We start from the raw sequence: 15,293 nt of genomic DNA on the forward strand, positions 1-15,293 counted from the left end.
CATTTTTGTCAAGTCACCTTTATTTTTATACTGCTTTATACAATAGAAATAGTTTGAAGACAATAGTGTCATTATTCAGCTCAATACATAGTCAATAATTTGTCAATACATTGCCAATCAAGTCATCATATATAGACATATGAATGTAAGTGTATATATATACATGCATACATATGTGATGCAATTCATCAGATTTGCATGATAAAATTTGGACTGCAGTTTCACAGTTTTATTTAGTAACCATGCCTTTATTTTTAGTTTAGTTTAGTGTATTGGGAAAAATACATGTGTATTGACTGTATTGAGCAAAAAGTAAATTGCATCAGCTTATGATTTATGGCAGACGTCAAAACCTTGGCTTCTCTTTAGCATCTCATTTCCATAAAGTTCAACATTGATGCTCCTTCCTGTTTATCTGCCCTCTTCTCCAGACTGACACACATACTGTACGCTCACTCATACACACACACCTGCACAGTATCTCTGACAGTCCATCAGTCTGTTGTCACACACCTCATTGGTCCATCTGCTCATGCAAAACATGAGGAATGAACCGGTTTTCCCTCAGATCAGAGCGTTCTGTGTGTCAGAGGAAGAGAAGGTTATGAATGCAGCATCCTGACATCAGGAATAGATTTTTACATCAGGACACAAGACCTTTTTCTAACATGGTGCGTGAGTAAAAACTGTTGTGGTTAATATCAATCCTCTAATTTCAACTCATTTGAGTGGATCGCATGTTTAATGTGGTGATTTATCATTTTTGCACCTAGCTGCTGTAAACATAATGACAGCTATAATAACGGTCACATCCTCCGTTGTTCGACAAACAGTCCTTCCATGAACTCTTGCATTCATTGAGACACTGAGAGTGTTAGTTCCCCCAAAAGGAGTTCCTAGAACTAAAATTCCCAATTCCTGCATTTCGATCACGCCAAAAAGCGGCTACTTTCACCATTAGTTCTAGGAACTTTGAATCGGTTCCTCCGGTAGGAAAGCCCCTATTGTGTTTTAGTTCTGTTTTCCCTGTTCCTGTTTGCCTGTGTGACCTAGTTTCCTAGTATGTGCCGGTTTGTTCCCGTGATTAATGATTCCGTTTACATGTCGTTCAATTAATTAACTCATTTAGTCTGTGTATATATACTGCCTGTTTTGTTCAGTTCTTTGAGTTTTCCTGTGGATGTTTGGATTATTATTGGTTTCCTTGAATTATTCTTGTAGTGCGCTTTATTAATACAGCCACTCGTGACGGATATTTTCTAGAATAAAAAATCTTTAAGTGATCTTCAATGTTGTCTGGTTGTTTAAATCATAGTAAGACAGTGCAAGTGAACAAACTTAATGTCATTTTGCTACTAGTTTTAGTTCATTGAAGAGATTTCTTTGCTTTTTCATATATATGCAGTCATGCACAAACCAAAGGCAAGCCTGCATAATGCTTTCATTATCATGTTAATGGCTGGTCAGCATGATGAGGCTCACTTCTGCCGTGAATATTCTGCACTAATGTGAGAATAACATGCTCAATAAGACCAGTAACATAGTAAGAAAATTAAAAGAGCGAGTTTTGATTGCATGTTGACTTTGTTTCTTTAAGGATTCACTGGTGTGTTTCAGTGTGTCCCAAACAGATGTGATCCGGACTGAACCTGTCTGTGTCGGTGGTCATGTCAAGGTGACCTGCTCTCAGAGATTCATGTGCTTGATGTTTGATGTCCAGGGCTCGATCTTTCCCCCCAATGTGTGTTCAATATAGAAGACAAATTTCTCTCCAGATTGCTTTTGCTCCCGAGTGGAGGTTGTTTTAAGGGTCTTGCTCTCTGAGAGCATGATGGACAGACACAGAGAGACAGACGGGCAGAAAGAGAGAGACCGTTTTCTGTTTTTCCAGCGCTGAAGCCGGCTCCTGTGAGATTTCTGAACACTCGACTCAGTTTGTCAGAGAGATTTCTCATCATAGAGGTACATGACTGTGAAAGCGGTCTGATCGCAGGGACGCAGGGCATTTCTCATGTCTTTGTTTCTGAAGGAGGTCAGCTAAAGCTTAGATATAGAGCAGAATAACAGATGTAGATGAACAGAAGCATGCCATACAGAACATGAACAGAATAGCAATCTAAACGCTATTCAAACTTTTATTTATTCAACTATATATACAGTACAGTCCAAAAGTTTGGAACCACTAAGATTTTTAAAAGAAGTTTTGTCTGCTCACCAAGGCTAAATTTATTTAATTAAAAATACAGTAAAAACAGTAATATTGTGAAATATTATTACAATTTAAAATAACTGTTTTCTATTTGAATATATTTGACAAAGTAATTTATTCCTGTGATCAAAGCTGAATTTTCAGCATCGTTACTCCAGTCTTCAGTGTCACATGATCCTTCAGAAATCATTCTAATATGCTGATCTGCTGCTCAAGAAACATCTAATGTGTACAATTGTACAAAATATTTGTGTATAATATTTTTTTTTTCAGGATTATTTGATGAATAGAAAGTTCAAAAGAACAGTGTTTATCTGAAATCTAATCTTTTGTAACATTATAAATGTCTTTACTGCCACTTTTGATTGATTTAATGCATCCTTGCTGAATAAAAGTATTAATTTCTTTAATTTCTTTTCAAAAAAATAAAAATAAAAATTCTTACTGACCCCAAACTTTTGAACGGTAGTGTATAATGCTACAGAAGCTTTGTATTTCAGATAAATGCTGTTCTTTTGAACTTTCTATTCATCAAGGCATCCTGAAAAAAAAAATTACACAACTGTTTTTAACATTAATAATAATCATAAATGTTTACTGAGCAGCAAATCAGCATATTAGAATGATTTCTGAAGGATCATGTGACACTGAAGACTGGAGTAACGATGCTGAAAATTCAGCTTTGCATCACAGGAATAAATTACTTTGTCAAATATATTTAAATAGTACACAGTTATTTTAAATTGTAATACTATTTCACAATATTACTGTTTTTTACTGTATTTTTAATTAAATAAATGTAGCCTTGGTGAGCAGAAGAAACTTCTTTTAAAAACATTAAAAATCTTAGTGGTTCCAAACTTTTGGACTGTACTGTATACTGTATATATATATATATATACATAGTTTAGTCTATATATTTTTTGTTAATGTGTATTATCGTGGGCCATCATGGATTACGTATGATAAATGCTGCTGTTGTCTTTGGTTGTTTACATACTATTAAGTTGTTTTGCATTCTGTGCAAATTGAATTATTACTCATCAAGCTTCTAAAACAGCACAAACATAATTAAGTTAAACCTACACTAATTAACGTGTGGCCAGATGATATTCAGCACTCATGTTTTTTCTTGAAATAAAAGTTCTTATAAAGACAGATTTACGCTTCATCAAACTGAACAAAATTCAATACTGCCCCCTGCTGGACAGATTGATCCGTCGTATTTTCCAAGTCATTACTGAGTGTGAGCATTGTCCTGCGTAATTTGTGCTCCAGACATGAATGATTCCTCAAATCATGTGTGCTTTTTAGGAGAGATGTGCTGCTACGTTACTAAGTGATCAACATTTTCACCAGGTAAAAAAAATAATAATAAAATCCCATATTAGACACACATTGAAGGAGGAACCTGAGACACATCTACAGACTTTACATCACACCACAAACCACACAGAACAACCTAGCAACCACCCAGAAGACCCTAGCAACTGAATAGCAACATCCTGGAAACCAGCCAAACTGTGTTTTGCACAGTCAAGCACCATTTTAATTGTTCTTCAGATAATGTTAACAAATCTGGAGTACTAAAAACACCTACTGTATGTGTAGGAGAATGAAAGTATGGTGAAAAGCACCTGATAATTAAAATAATTCTGATAATTCGTGTTCTTTGTGGTCTCATCTGCGCACGTGATCTCTCTCTCTGCCGCTCGTCTCAGCGGTTCGGCTCATTGAGTCTGACGGCTGTAATTACAGTGTGTGTTTAATCGAGTCATGCTCTTTACAAGCTTCAGACTTCAAAAAGCCCCCGCTGTCCTCCAGCACTGCTGCTCTAAACACACACACACACTTGTGCATAATAAACTTGTTTATTCACATTAAAAATGTTCAATGCCTTTGAGCAGTCATGTGAATTAAATGTCCCGCTCTGCTGGTGTCCAGGAAAACCCTCTGGGATGGATGTCTGCGCTCTGCCCTTTAACTAGTTTTCTTTGTCTTCTCTGTCTGTCTGTGCAGGTTTTGGGGACGCCCTCGGAGGAGACGTGGCCAGGTGTTCACTCTCTCCCGCACTTCAAACCAGGTAAACTCCCTGTTCATCTGACTGTAAATGACACACACTGACGCGCCCTTGACAACGCTTCCCGTATCGTCCTCCCTCCGTGTGCCAGCAGACGACCTCTGGGAGCTCATTAACACTCACAGCCACAGCAAACCACACAGACGAGACAAACCACAGATATGAGACCATTGAGACTTCAGCCATATTGGTTTTGGAAATATTTTTTGCAATTAATTTGTGTTTTATTAGCAAGACTTGTGTAGTGTTGGTGTGCTTCCAGGATTTGAGGAATGTTCTGGAATAAACCGTTACGCCAATGTTCAGATGATAAAGAGCTGTTCATGTCTCAAGGCCGTTCACACCAAGAACAATAACTAAATTTGCGTCCACACCAATGAACAATAATGTTCTGTTTATTCTAAGCTCACACGCTGCGGTTTCAAAGTGTACAACATGTTTTTGTTGGTGCATTTATACAGCTTTAGCCAGCAGGTGTCCTCAGCATGCTATGTTTCGAGTGAATCTAGCTAGTGTAATCGATCTAATCTAACAGCTGACTAAAGGCGGGTTCACACTGTACGATTTTGGCCACGATTTGGTCATTTGAGACCAATTCTGAGAATCCTTAAAGGGTTACTTCAGGATTTAGCATTAAGCTTTGTATTAGTAGAATACCACTAGTATTTTCGAATTAGGGTGCTTTCCCCCTTTATATCAGCCCGAGATGAGAGATTTGTGCATTTTTATTCTGTAAAAAAGCGCAAAAATCGTCATTTTGCGTCATCGGAGGCTTTTTTGGCCAGAGGCTTAAAACTACAGCCAGTAATAGCAGGTAGTTCCGCATTTTTTCACCACGCACATTCATATGCGCGTTTGAGGTTACTCACGGACATAGATCAAAGATTTTATCAAAAGTGGGTGTCAATTATATTTTTAAGCTTACAGTAATTAACTTTATTTTTTCTGCACTACATCAGTGGTTCATCTCGCAAATTTATCGGTCTCTGCAGTCATCTCAACCAATACAGCAACAGGCTTTTGTGGTAACGTTAGCATAAATAGATAAATAAACTCAGTTTTACAGAACAGACGCTTTACTTTGATAACAGTCAACTTATATGCAACTTATATGTAATTGTCTATCTAACGTTACTTTGCTAAGTTTGCAGTTTTACTGCTACCTACAACACTACATATAGGCTACTGTGTTATCAGTCTAGTATCAGCGAGTCTTACCTAAGCGAATACGCTTAGTACCAGATGCCCAGGCTGTTCGTCCTCTGGGAAAGTGAATATAGATGGTATCGCGGTGTCCTTCAGAATGGTTCTCTTCATTGTAAAGATATTTGGTTCGTAGTCCTCGTGCTTGAAATGGAGACTACATATTCTGCATTTTTTTAGGTTTTCTATAACTGTGTAATCTCCAAACTTCAGATTTTTGATGGCCCGCAGCCACTGTTTACGTCGCTCCAAATCTTTAACTTAATCGGAAAATGATGGAAACTTACTTGTCCTTTCCTGGTTTTGGGTGTACATCCAGGTACAAAGCAATTTAGCACCATTTTGCTGTAAATGTATGAACTAACTCACGATTTATAGAATTAATATGTAACAGAGCAAGCCTAGTTGTTTGAATTTTCCTGGTAATGCCGCCTGTAACCGATAGGCGTGGTTTGGGCGTGGCCTCGCAGGGGCAGCAAAACAAGTGCATTCTGGGAGTTGTTGTCTTTCATCCACATTAGTGAAAAATACATTTTCTGCCTTTTCTCAGTCTAGAAAGCTCCAAATTCAATAAATAATTTCACATTTCTACTACATAAATGACCAATTTTAAATACACATTCATCTTTCCAGGGGTGAAGTACCCCTTTAAAGATTCCTATAATCCTAGGCTAAAATCTGAAGTCTTTGATCGCTAGTTTACATGTTCACCGACAGCCGATTAATGACCGTTGCGATCAAATTTTACCTCCGATGTCAATTAAAAAAGATGTATACCTGTATAATATTTCGCTGTTGCCACACCCCAGATAGCATGTAATCATTGAAACAATGTGTTGATGCGTCAACGCTATTTGCATTGAATTAACGTTACAAATGGATGTTGCTTCAGTATCATTCTTGCACCCTCAGTTAATGTTGAAGAAATGTTGAGATTTCAACCTCAAATCAATCAGAGTAATGTTATTGATTCAACATTACAAAGTGATATTTTTTCAACGTCACTTTTGCACCCTCAGTTAATGTTTAAACAATGTTGAGATTTCACCAAAAAATCATTGAATCAACATTATGAATTATGTTGGTTGAATATCACGTTTGCATCCGCATTTAATGTTGAAACAATGGTGAGCAAAAAAAATCAATGATAATGCTATTGAATCACTATGATTGATTACATCACTGATGTTGAATCAATATTGGAATTAACAAAATAATCATTAGTAATATTGTATGATCAGTGTTAATGTTATGTTGATTTTACTGAATGTCAACATAAAATAATGTTCCAAACAACAGCTACACTTCAGTGGTACGTCAACAAATTACTGACCATTTAAAAGTTTTGGGAAAACCTTTTAAAACAAATGACACCTTTCCAGCAGTTGAGTCCGTTTCTTTTATTTGACAGTTTAACACAATCAATGACAAAGAGATTCTTTAAGAGTGGGGCAAAAAGGACAAAAGCACTACAACCTTTAAAAATAACATTACTTGCAGAAGTCAGTGGCTCAAGTTTTAAAACTCTGGCTTGCATCAGACTACTGCCTCTTCTCCTTTGGGTTCTCTGAAATCTGAAAAAGAAAGCATGATGTTACTTAAGAGCTACACTGTAAAAAAAATCCCGTTGTTTCTATGGAAAAATACCGGCAACTGTGGTTACCAGAACAATACTGTAAAAATGACATCAAACCGTAAACACACTTACGGAGTTACATGTGAATTTTACATTTTAAATATGTATATTTAACATTGGATTTCAGTACACTGTAAAAAAAATCCCAGTAAAATTTACGGTAAAATAACATATTTCATTGACTGATATAATATTAATTTACCAACCTAATGAAGTACTAATATCTGTTTTGTATCTTTATAATACACTGACAATCACCAAACACAGTGGTGATGAGAGTCACATGATGAATCAAAGTTCATCACAAGCAGATTTTCCACAAGCTGAGGAGGACAATACTAACATATAGAAGGAGCACAAAGTGTCATTCACACACACACTAAACACCATCATGGTAACATGCATGCAATTTTAAAAATGCAATAAACATTAATTTAACAACATTATATGTAACATAAAACCCTAATGTACATAACTGATTAGAAAAAATGAGAAAAACTAAGAAGAAACAGAGTTATTTAAGCGAAAATATATCAAATGTGAAGTGTCACGCAGGGAATTGTGGGAATGTCAATTTACGGTTTTTCACTGTAAATTTTACAATGAATTGTTATTTTTCACTTTCAAAAACTGTGAATTTAACGGTATTTTACTGTAAAATTACATTAAATGTACCGTTAGATCTATTAAAGTTATTCACCGTATATAGTACGGAAACTTTCTGTAAACCAATTAACAGTTTTTCACAGCAGCATTTTTACAGTCTTTTACTGTTAAAATCACGGTAATTTTTTACAGTGTAGTCAAAACAGTTGTCATACATACAGTCACATTCAACAATGTTAATATGCTATACACAACATAATTAAATGGCTAAACACAGAATATTGTAACTATATTTATAACACTGTTAAATTATGTATATTTAATCTATTTATCAACACTTCAATTACACTATGGGAATGTGGCCAATCCTTCCACCCAAGTTTATTTCCAGCCCTAATTTAACACACCAGCCAAGCGTTGTGCAACAGTTGGTTGGATTTATCTGGATTTGTCAACTCCAAACCTACTCTGAAACTCAGTTTGTTCAACTCGCTTCATGCAACAGGCCACAGACCGAGCTTATCAAGGTCATTAGGATCAATGAAAACTTTCAGGCAGGTGTGTTGGAGCTAAACTCCTCATGAAAAGGAATAAACACCTCTGATCTATGGCCGTTACTTAAAGGTACTACAGAGGATGTTTTGTTTTATACATTTTTGCAATATCACTTGAAACTGTCTTTACTAACTGATAAAAGACTATTAATTAGGTGCACTGAAAGGAATAATATTAATATACATCATCTATGCACGAGGTAGGGCCTTAAAAACATCAGCCAATCATTTACATGATCATTGCGTAAATGATTGGCCCTCTGGCTTGTCAATCACTGCCATGACATTCCTTGTAAGAGTAACTTTCCACAGGTGCCGTATGCGATGTTTTTGTCAGGAGTAACAACTGCAGATTATGAGTTACCTGCGGTGAGTCCAACATAATGAATCCACTAACACGACACAGCGAATGCTGGTGGTAAACACTCGTGTTCCAACACTTGTGAATGAGTTTTGGGAGGTGTTCCCTCGAAATGAGCTGTGAAGGAGGGGGCTGTTCTTACGCATGCGCTCATTTCAAAAACTCACTAACGGTCTTTGGTTTCTCAGTCGACGAAAAGAGCACCTTTAAATCTCAGTTCATTTTCTGTGAAACTACATAGCATTCATGTAACAAGTTTATCTTGTATAATAAAAGAGCTTAGGTTTTTTTTTTTTTTATGAAAATGTCTTTAAAGCTGCAGATTCACCTTATGTAGACCTAAATCTGTTTAAATATCACAACATAGCGATGTCAGTCAGTCAAACACAAGGTGTAGTTTGTTTTTTGTTTTTTTGATTCAGTGGAAACAGGCTAAACAGAATGGAGATTAGTTACATTCCTCAAATTTAATTCAGATTCTGGAATATGAACGATTACCTGATTAAGAAGTAATGAGGGAGAAGGAGATCAGGCACAGGATAGCATCAAGTCCCAGGTGAAAATCCTATCGACTATACCGACTATATATATATATATATATATATATATATATATATATATATATATATATATATATATATATATATATATATATATATATATATATATATATATATATATATATATAAATAATATTATATGTGTGTGTGTGTGTGTGTGTGTGTGTGTATTGTCCATCCTCATCTGCCTTCATTCCTATTAAAGGAAAGAAGACAAATATTACTAAGCAAGATGCATGCACTTTTTTTTAGAATTTAGAAAATGCATGGTTTATTCAAACACTTTAATAACTTTTTAAATAAATATATCTTATTAGATTCAGTAACAATTAATCAAATGCAAATGACATTTATATGTGCCTGATTTGATGCAGGGGAAATACATAAAGCAAATCTGGCTATGAATATTTTATATAACTACAATATCGGTAGGTTTAAATCTGCTTAATCACTTATATCAATGTTATATCGTCATATTGTCCAGCCCTAAAACATATATAGTTTTATAGTATAGTTTTTGACAGTGTTGTTTATTTAAAAACACCCAATTATGCATATTATATGATGGAAAATATTGATGTCGTCAACATGATATATAACAATACAATATATAAGGTATTACTTTACCTCAAAATCCAACAATTCGACACAAAATGATAACTGCAAATCCATGTTTCCCTGCTGGAGTCCAGCTGTTTCTGAATTGCAGTGATTCATTTGCTTCTTTTTCTGTTGCTTTCTCTAGTTTTTAAATATATACCTCAGGGTTTGTGTCAAATCTATTTATACAGTCAGCCGCAAAGCTCTTTCCCGTTTTGAATGTGTTTTGTGTGTTTTTCGCGACATTCATGCTGAAAACCAATGCTGCCGCTCAGTCTTTTGCTACTTAGCGTGTGTAACTGCAGTCCTAACGGTCGACGGTGACGTCACGTGCATACCCTCTATAAGAAAGATGCACCATTGTTTGAAACCCAGAGAAATCAGGTGGTTCAACAAACAGTATAGGACACACCTGTGTTTTCTCTCTAATGAGGAGGAATTGATTAGACTACTGAGAAGTGCACATGCAAAACCAAAATTGGCATTTACCAATCAATGGCCAATTTTAAACTACAATGGATGTTTTTCAACCGTTCTTCAACAGACTTGCTAAAAATATGAAGGCCCACCCCTAAACCAAGCCCTCAGTGGAGTAGAGAAAATCAGGTAAAAGCCCATCTTGGTTTGAAAACGCCCCACTGATTGTGTTCTGCAGAGATACAGACTTGCAGAATTTTGTGGTCATCAACTACAAATCACTGTTAGTTCAATGTCACTGTCTCCACCCATGTGTGCTGACGGCTTTGATGTTGATCCAAAACACTTTAAACATTGAAATGTCTCAACCAAATGATAGTTTGGATCAAAACTCAATATTGTATTAATGTCACCATGCTATCTGGGACTGGACCAATGGTTTAGAAAATGAATGGATGGATGATTCAGCTGCAGACGCCATCTTGTGGGGAGATTCGGGAATTAATTCAGTGTGACCCACACAGTGAACTGCAATTCAGTCCTTCAGTTCCTCAAGGTGACCTTAATAAAACACTGAACGTCCCAGTGAAGCCTCGCAGACAGTAAATCTCAGTTAAACCCATCAACTGATCTTTTAAAACACCCTGTTAGTCTGCAGTCTCACCATTACATTTACTCAATAAAGGTAAAAGGTTGTTATTTTGTGATTTGGCTTCAGTAGATGCTGAACAGCCATTTTACATCTGAGTTGTTACTATAGTGTGTGCATTTGTTTAATAAAACCTTATTGCATTTTGAAAGTCATAATGGCTTGACACTACAGGGTAAAACAATTGATAGATTAATAGACATCACCATACTTTCCCATTTTATTTATTACAGTAAGAATTGCAAACATAGTTTGTATTACAAACTATAGTTTGGTGTTTGTAAGTGCTGTTGAGAAGTGGAGATTTCACTCCTTCAGAGATAACACTTAAATGTGTATTTTAAGAAGACATGTTTTTGAAGCAAAATTGACCAGTGCATGTTTTTGCCTTTAGTATTGTGCCTTATATTCAATTCAGTTCAATTCACATTTATTTGTATAGCGCTTTTCACAATACATATAATTTCAAAGCAGCTTTACAGAGAATGCATGTCAACATTACAATTTAAAGAATGTAGTTAGCAAATAATGTAATAATTTAGGCAGTTAATTTACAATCACTGTTAGCAGTTTAACTGAAGGTAGAAGCAATGAGCTCCTGGAAAAATGAATTACATATTAACAATAATTAGGATATATAGAAATTTGGGAATGTGCATGTTGATCCAGATGATCCTCGCGGGAGTTGGCGCCGTCTCTTCATAGGTGTTGGTCTTCTTAAGAGGCTGATATATTATATCAGCTAGTAATATCATTGGTGTAGTTTAGTGTTGTAGCAGCAGAGGGCAGTGTTTACTTTGCTTCTGCACTATAACCAGCTGAGACGGCTGTTTTATGTCAAATAATACTGTATGAGACCTGATCACAGTGTTTTCTGCTATGTAAATATGCCGTTCCCTGCTTCCACTGTGCCGTTATTGAATACTTACTCTGATGAAGAGTTAGCGATTGGTTGTGGGGTTTGGGATGTTTAATTGCAGGTCATGGAGCTGCTGGGATTTATATAAGGAGCATTGATTAGAAATGCGATCAGCGTTTGTGTGTGTGTGTGTGTGTGTGTGTGTGTGTGTGTACTGACATGCTTCATACCTGAATGCCCGAGCGGACGGTGTGTGTTGATCCAGTCCGCAGGAGGCCAAACTAATGAATCGACATGTGGAACAAAGAGACTGTGTAACATACTAACATACTGCTGTTTCTGGAGTATAGAGGATGATTACTATGTGCAGTATGTACATTTTCTGTATTAATAGAATACTATTAGGGGTTATTATAGTTAACTAAAACTAAAGCCATAAAAAACATTTTTGTTATTTGAAATAAAATAAACTACACCTGAAATTCAATAATGTTATTTCAGTTAGTTGACAAGACAGCATTTGGTTAAATAACTAAATCTGAAATAAAAAAATAAAACTATATAGAAATAAGAAAACCTAATAAAATGACAAAATACATAACAAAATTACTAAAACTTTAACTAAAATGGAAAATAGAACAATAAAATCTAATTCATAATATTATTATAATATCCAGGAAGAATATCAGCTGTGCAGAATATCATATCTTTCTTGACTCTTTTATTTGTCACACTGACAGTCGTTGGGTCGTGGGGTCAGTAACAGTTTTATTTATTATTTTTTTTAATAAATTAATATTTTTATTCCACAAGGACACGTTAAATTGATCAAAAGTGCCAGTAAAGACATTTATAATATTTTAAAAGATCAAAATGTTAATTAAAGGTTAAAATGCTGTTCTTTTGAAATTTCTATTTATCAAAGAATCAAAGAAAAAAACGTATCACAGTTTCCACAAAAATTTGAAGCAGCTCAACTGTTGTCAACATTAAAAATAAAAATAAATGTTTCTTGAGCAGCAAATCATCATATTAGAATGATTTCTGAAGGATCATGTGACACTGAAGATTATGCTGAAAATTCAGCTTTGCATCACAGAAATAAATTACATTTTAACATATATTCATATAGAAAACAGTTATTTTAGATTGTAATATTATTTCACAATATTTTGGTTTTTACTGTATTTTTGGATCAAATAAATATTAGATATGTATCTGAGTTCTTCATCTGTCGTTTGTCTCTCATCTGCAGATCGTTTCACTGTCTACAGTCCCAAGAAACTCAGACAAGCCTGGAATAAGTAAGTGAACCCAGCTATTTTTATTATGTATTTTTGTACAGCTTTTTGCACAGATTTTTCTTTTGTGTGAATGGTAAAGTGTGTTTTAAATGCTGTAATGTTACAGTTTCTCACCATATGCTATCACAAATCAACTGAGTTCTTTTTAATATCTCAGTTATATCTCCTAGATGGCAGTGACCTTAAATGGAGACTTTTGATTAAATCACCCACTTCTCATATGTTTCTCCTGAAAAGTGATCTCACTTCTAGTGTTTTAGCAAAGATCTTACCAACGCTTCAAACTGTGCTCAGTCGAATCAAAATCAATTCAGTTGAGAATCAGAAATCTCAAACATTCCTCATCAAATTCATTTCTCATCACATTATTTTAATAGCTTTTAAACTCACATTTTTAGGAGAAACATCTGAGACGAGGTTGATCCTTAATTGAAGCATCAGTGAGAGCTATGAAAGACTCTAGTTTACTTCAATAGTCCTCCTGTGTGACAAATTTGTAAAAATTATTTGGTAACACTTTACAATAAAGTTTCATTTGTTAACATTACTAAACTACAAAATGAACTAACAACAATACTAAAGCATTTATTAATCTTCATTAATGTTAATTTCAACATTTACTAATACGTTATTTATAGTAAAATGTCTTTTAATATTATTTAATGGACCTGAGCTGACATGAACAAACAATGAACAACTGTATTTTATTAACTAAAGTTGATACCTCGGCATAGTTGAATAACAAGAGTTCAGTACATGAAAATGACATACAGTGAGTCTCAAACATCATTGTTTTCTCCTTCTTATATAAATCTCATTTGTTTAAAAGACCTCTGAAGAACAGGCGAATCTCAACATAACACTGACTGTTACGTAACAGTTGGGATCATTAATATGTACGCCCCCAATATTTGCATATGCCAGCTCATGTTCAAGGCATTAGACAAGGGCAGCCAGTATTAACGTCTGGATCTGTGCACAGCTGAATCATCAGACTAGGTAAGCAAGCAAGGACAATAGCGAAAAATGGCAGATGGAGCAATAATAACTGACATGATCCATGATTACATGATATTTTTAGTGATATTTGTAAATTGTCTATCTAGATGTTTCGTTTTCTTACTGTATTCACGGAGACAAGATTCGTCGCTATTTTCATTTTTTAAACACTTGCAGTCTGTATAATTCATAAACACAACTTCATTCTTTATAAATCTCTCCAACAGTGTGTAATGTTAGCTTTAGCCACGGAGCACTATCAAACTCATTCAGAATCAAATGTAAACATCCAAATAAATACTGTACTCACAAGATCCGAAGCATGCATGCAGTATGCATGACGAACACTTTGTAAAGATCCATTTTGAGGGTTATATTAGCTGTGTGAACTTGGTTTATGATGTTTAAGGCAGTCGCAAGCTCGGGGCGGGGAGCACGACGATTTAAAGGGGCAGCAGCCAGAATCGCGCATATTTAATGATGCCCCAAAATAGGCAGTTAAAAAAATTAATTTAAAAAAAATCTATGGGGTATTTTGAGCTGAAACTTCACAGACACATTCAGGGGACACCTTAGACTTATATTACATCTTTTAAAAAGCGTTCTACAGCACCTTTAATGTTTGTTAAAGAATTAACTGATGTTAACTAATGGGACCTTATTGTAAAGTGTTACCATTTCTTCTCAAAAAAAAAAAAAAGAAAGAAAATAAGCAAACTGACCCAAAACTTTTGAATTGCATCAGGTCCTGAACAAGGAAACAGTCAAAACCATTAAAACAAGTTACATCTCAGCTGAAGCTTAATCATGAAAAAATATGATTAAAGTTAAAATGAAAAATAAATGTAAAACTCTAATGACCTTGGTCTTTTCCTCATAATCAGATGAAGTTTTGTGAGGTTTCTGATCTCATTCGATTAACCCACATCTGAACCAGCAGAAGAAACACCAGCAGCTGCGAGAGCGAGAACACGAATGAAGAACTTCAGATGCAAACAGAAGCCTATAGATTTTTCCGTCTAATCACACAGATACTCGTACACAAGCTCGTTTCACACACGCTCTTATTTTAAAGTGCTGAAAGCGCTGCTGGTGGACAGAAACTCTAAGAAACCTTCATGTTTCTTTAATGTGTTAATGCTGCAGAGGCCTAATTATCTGCATACATTTGTAATTTTTTACATTTGGTTTCTCATTGGTTGTAGTGTGTGATAGTTCAGGAGTTCAGTCATCACACACACACACATTCAGCCTTA

The 15,293-nt window shown here is 35.2% G+C and overlaps 1 protein-coding gene across 2 annotated transcripts in view; it reads left to right on the plus strand.

The window, feature by feature from the left end:
• cdk14 (cyclin dependent kinase 14) overlaps window positions 1-15,293 on the plus strand; it is a 223,299-nt gene that overhangs the window by 154,176 nt on the left and 53,830 nt on the right. For both annotated transcript variants that reach the window (XM_067411200.1, XM_067411208.1), the window contains exons 11-12: window positions 4,229-4,292; window positions 12,990-13,038. In XM_067411200.1, coding sequence (XP_067267301.1) covers window positions 4,229-4,292; window positions 12,990-13,038 — 113 coding nt within the window. The remainder of the gene's footprint in view (window positions 1-4,228; window positions 4,293-12,989; window positions 13,039-15,293) is intronic.

The sequence above is a fragment of the Chanodichthys erythropterus genome, chromosome 2 (genome assembly GCF_024489055.1).
Source record: "Chanodichthys erythropterus isolate Z2021 chromosome 2, ASM2448905v1, whole genome shotgun sequence".
Taxonomy (NCBI): Eukaryota; Metazoa; Chordata; class Actinopteri; order Cypriniformes; family Xenocyprididae; genus Chanodichthys; species Chanodichthys erythropterus.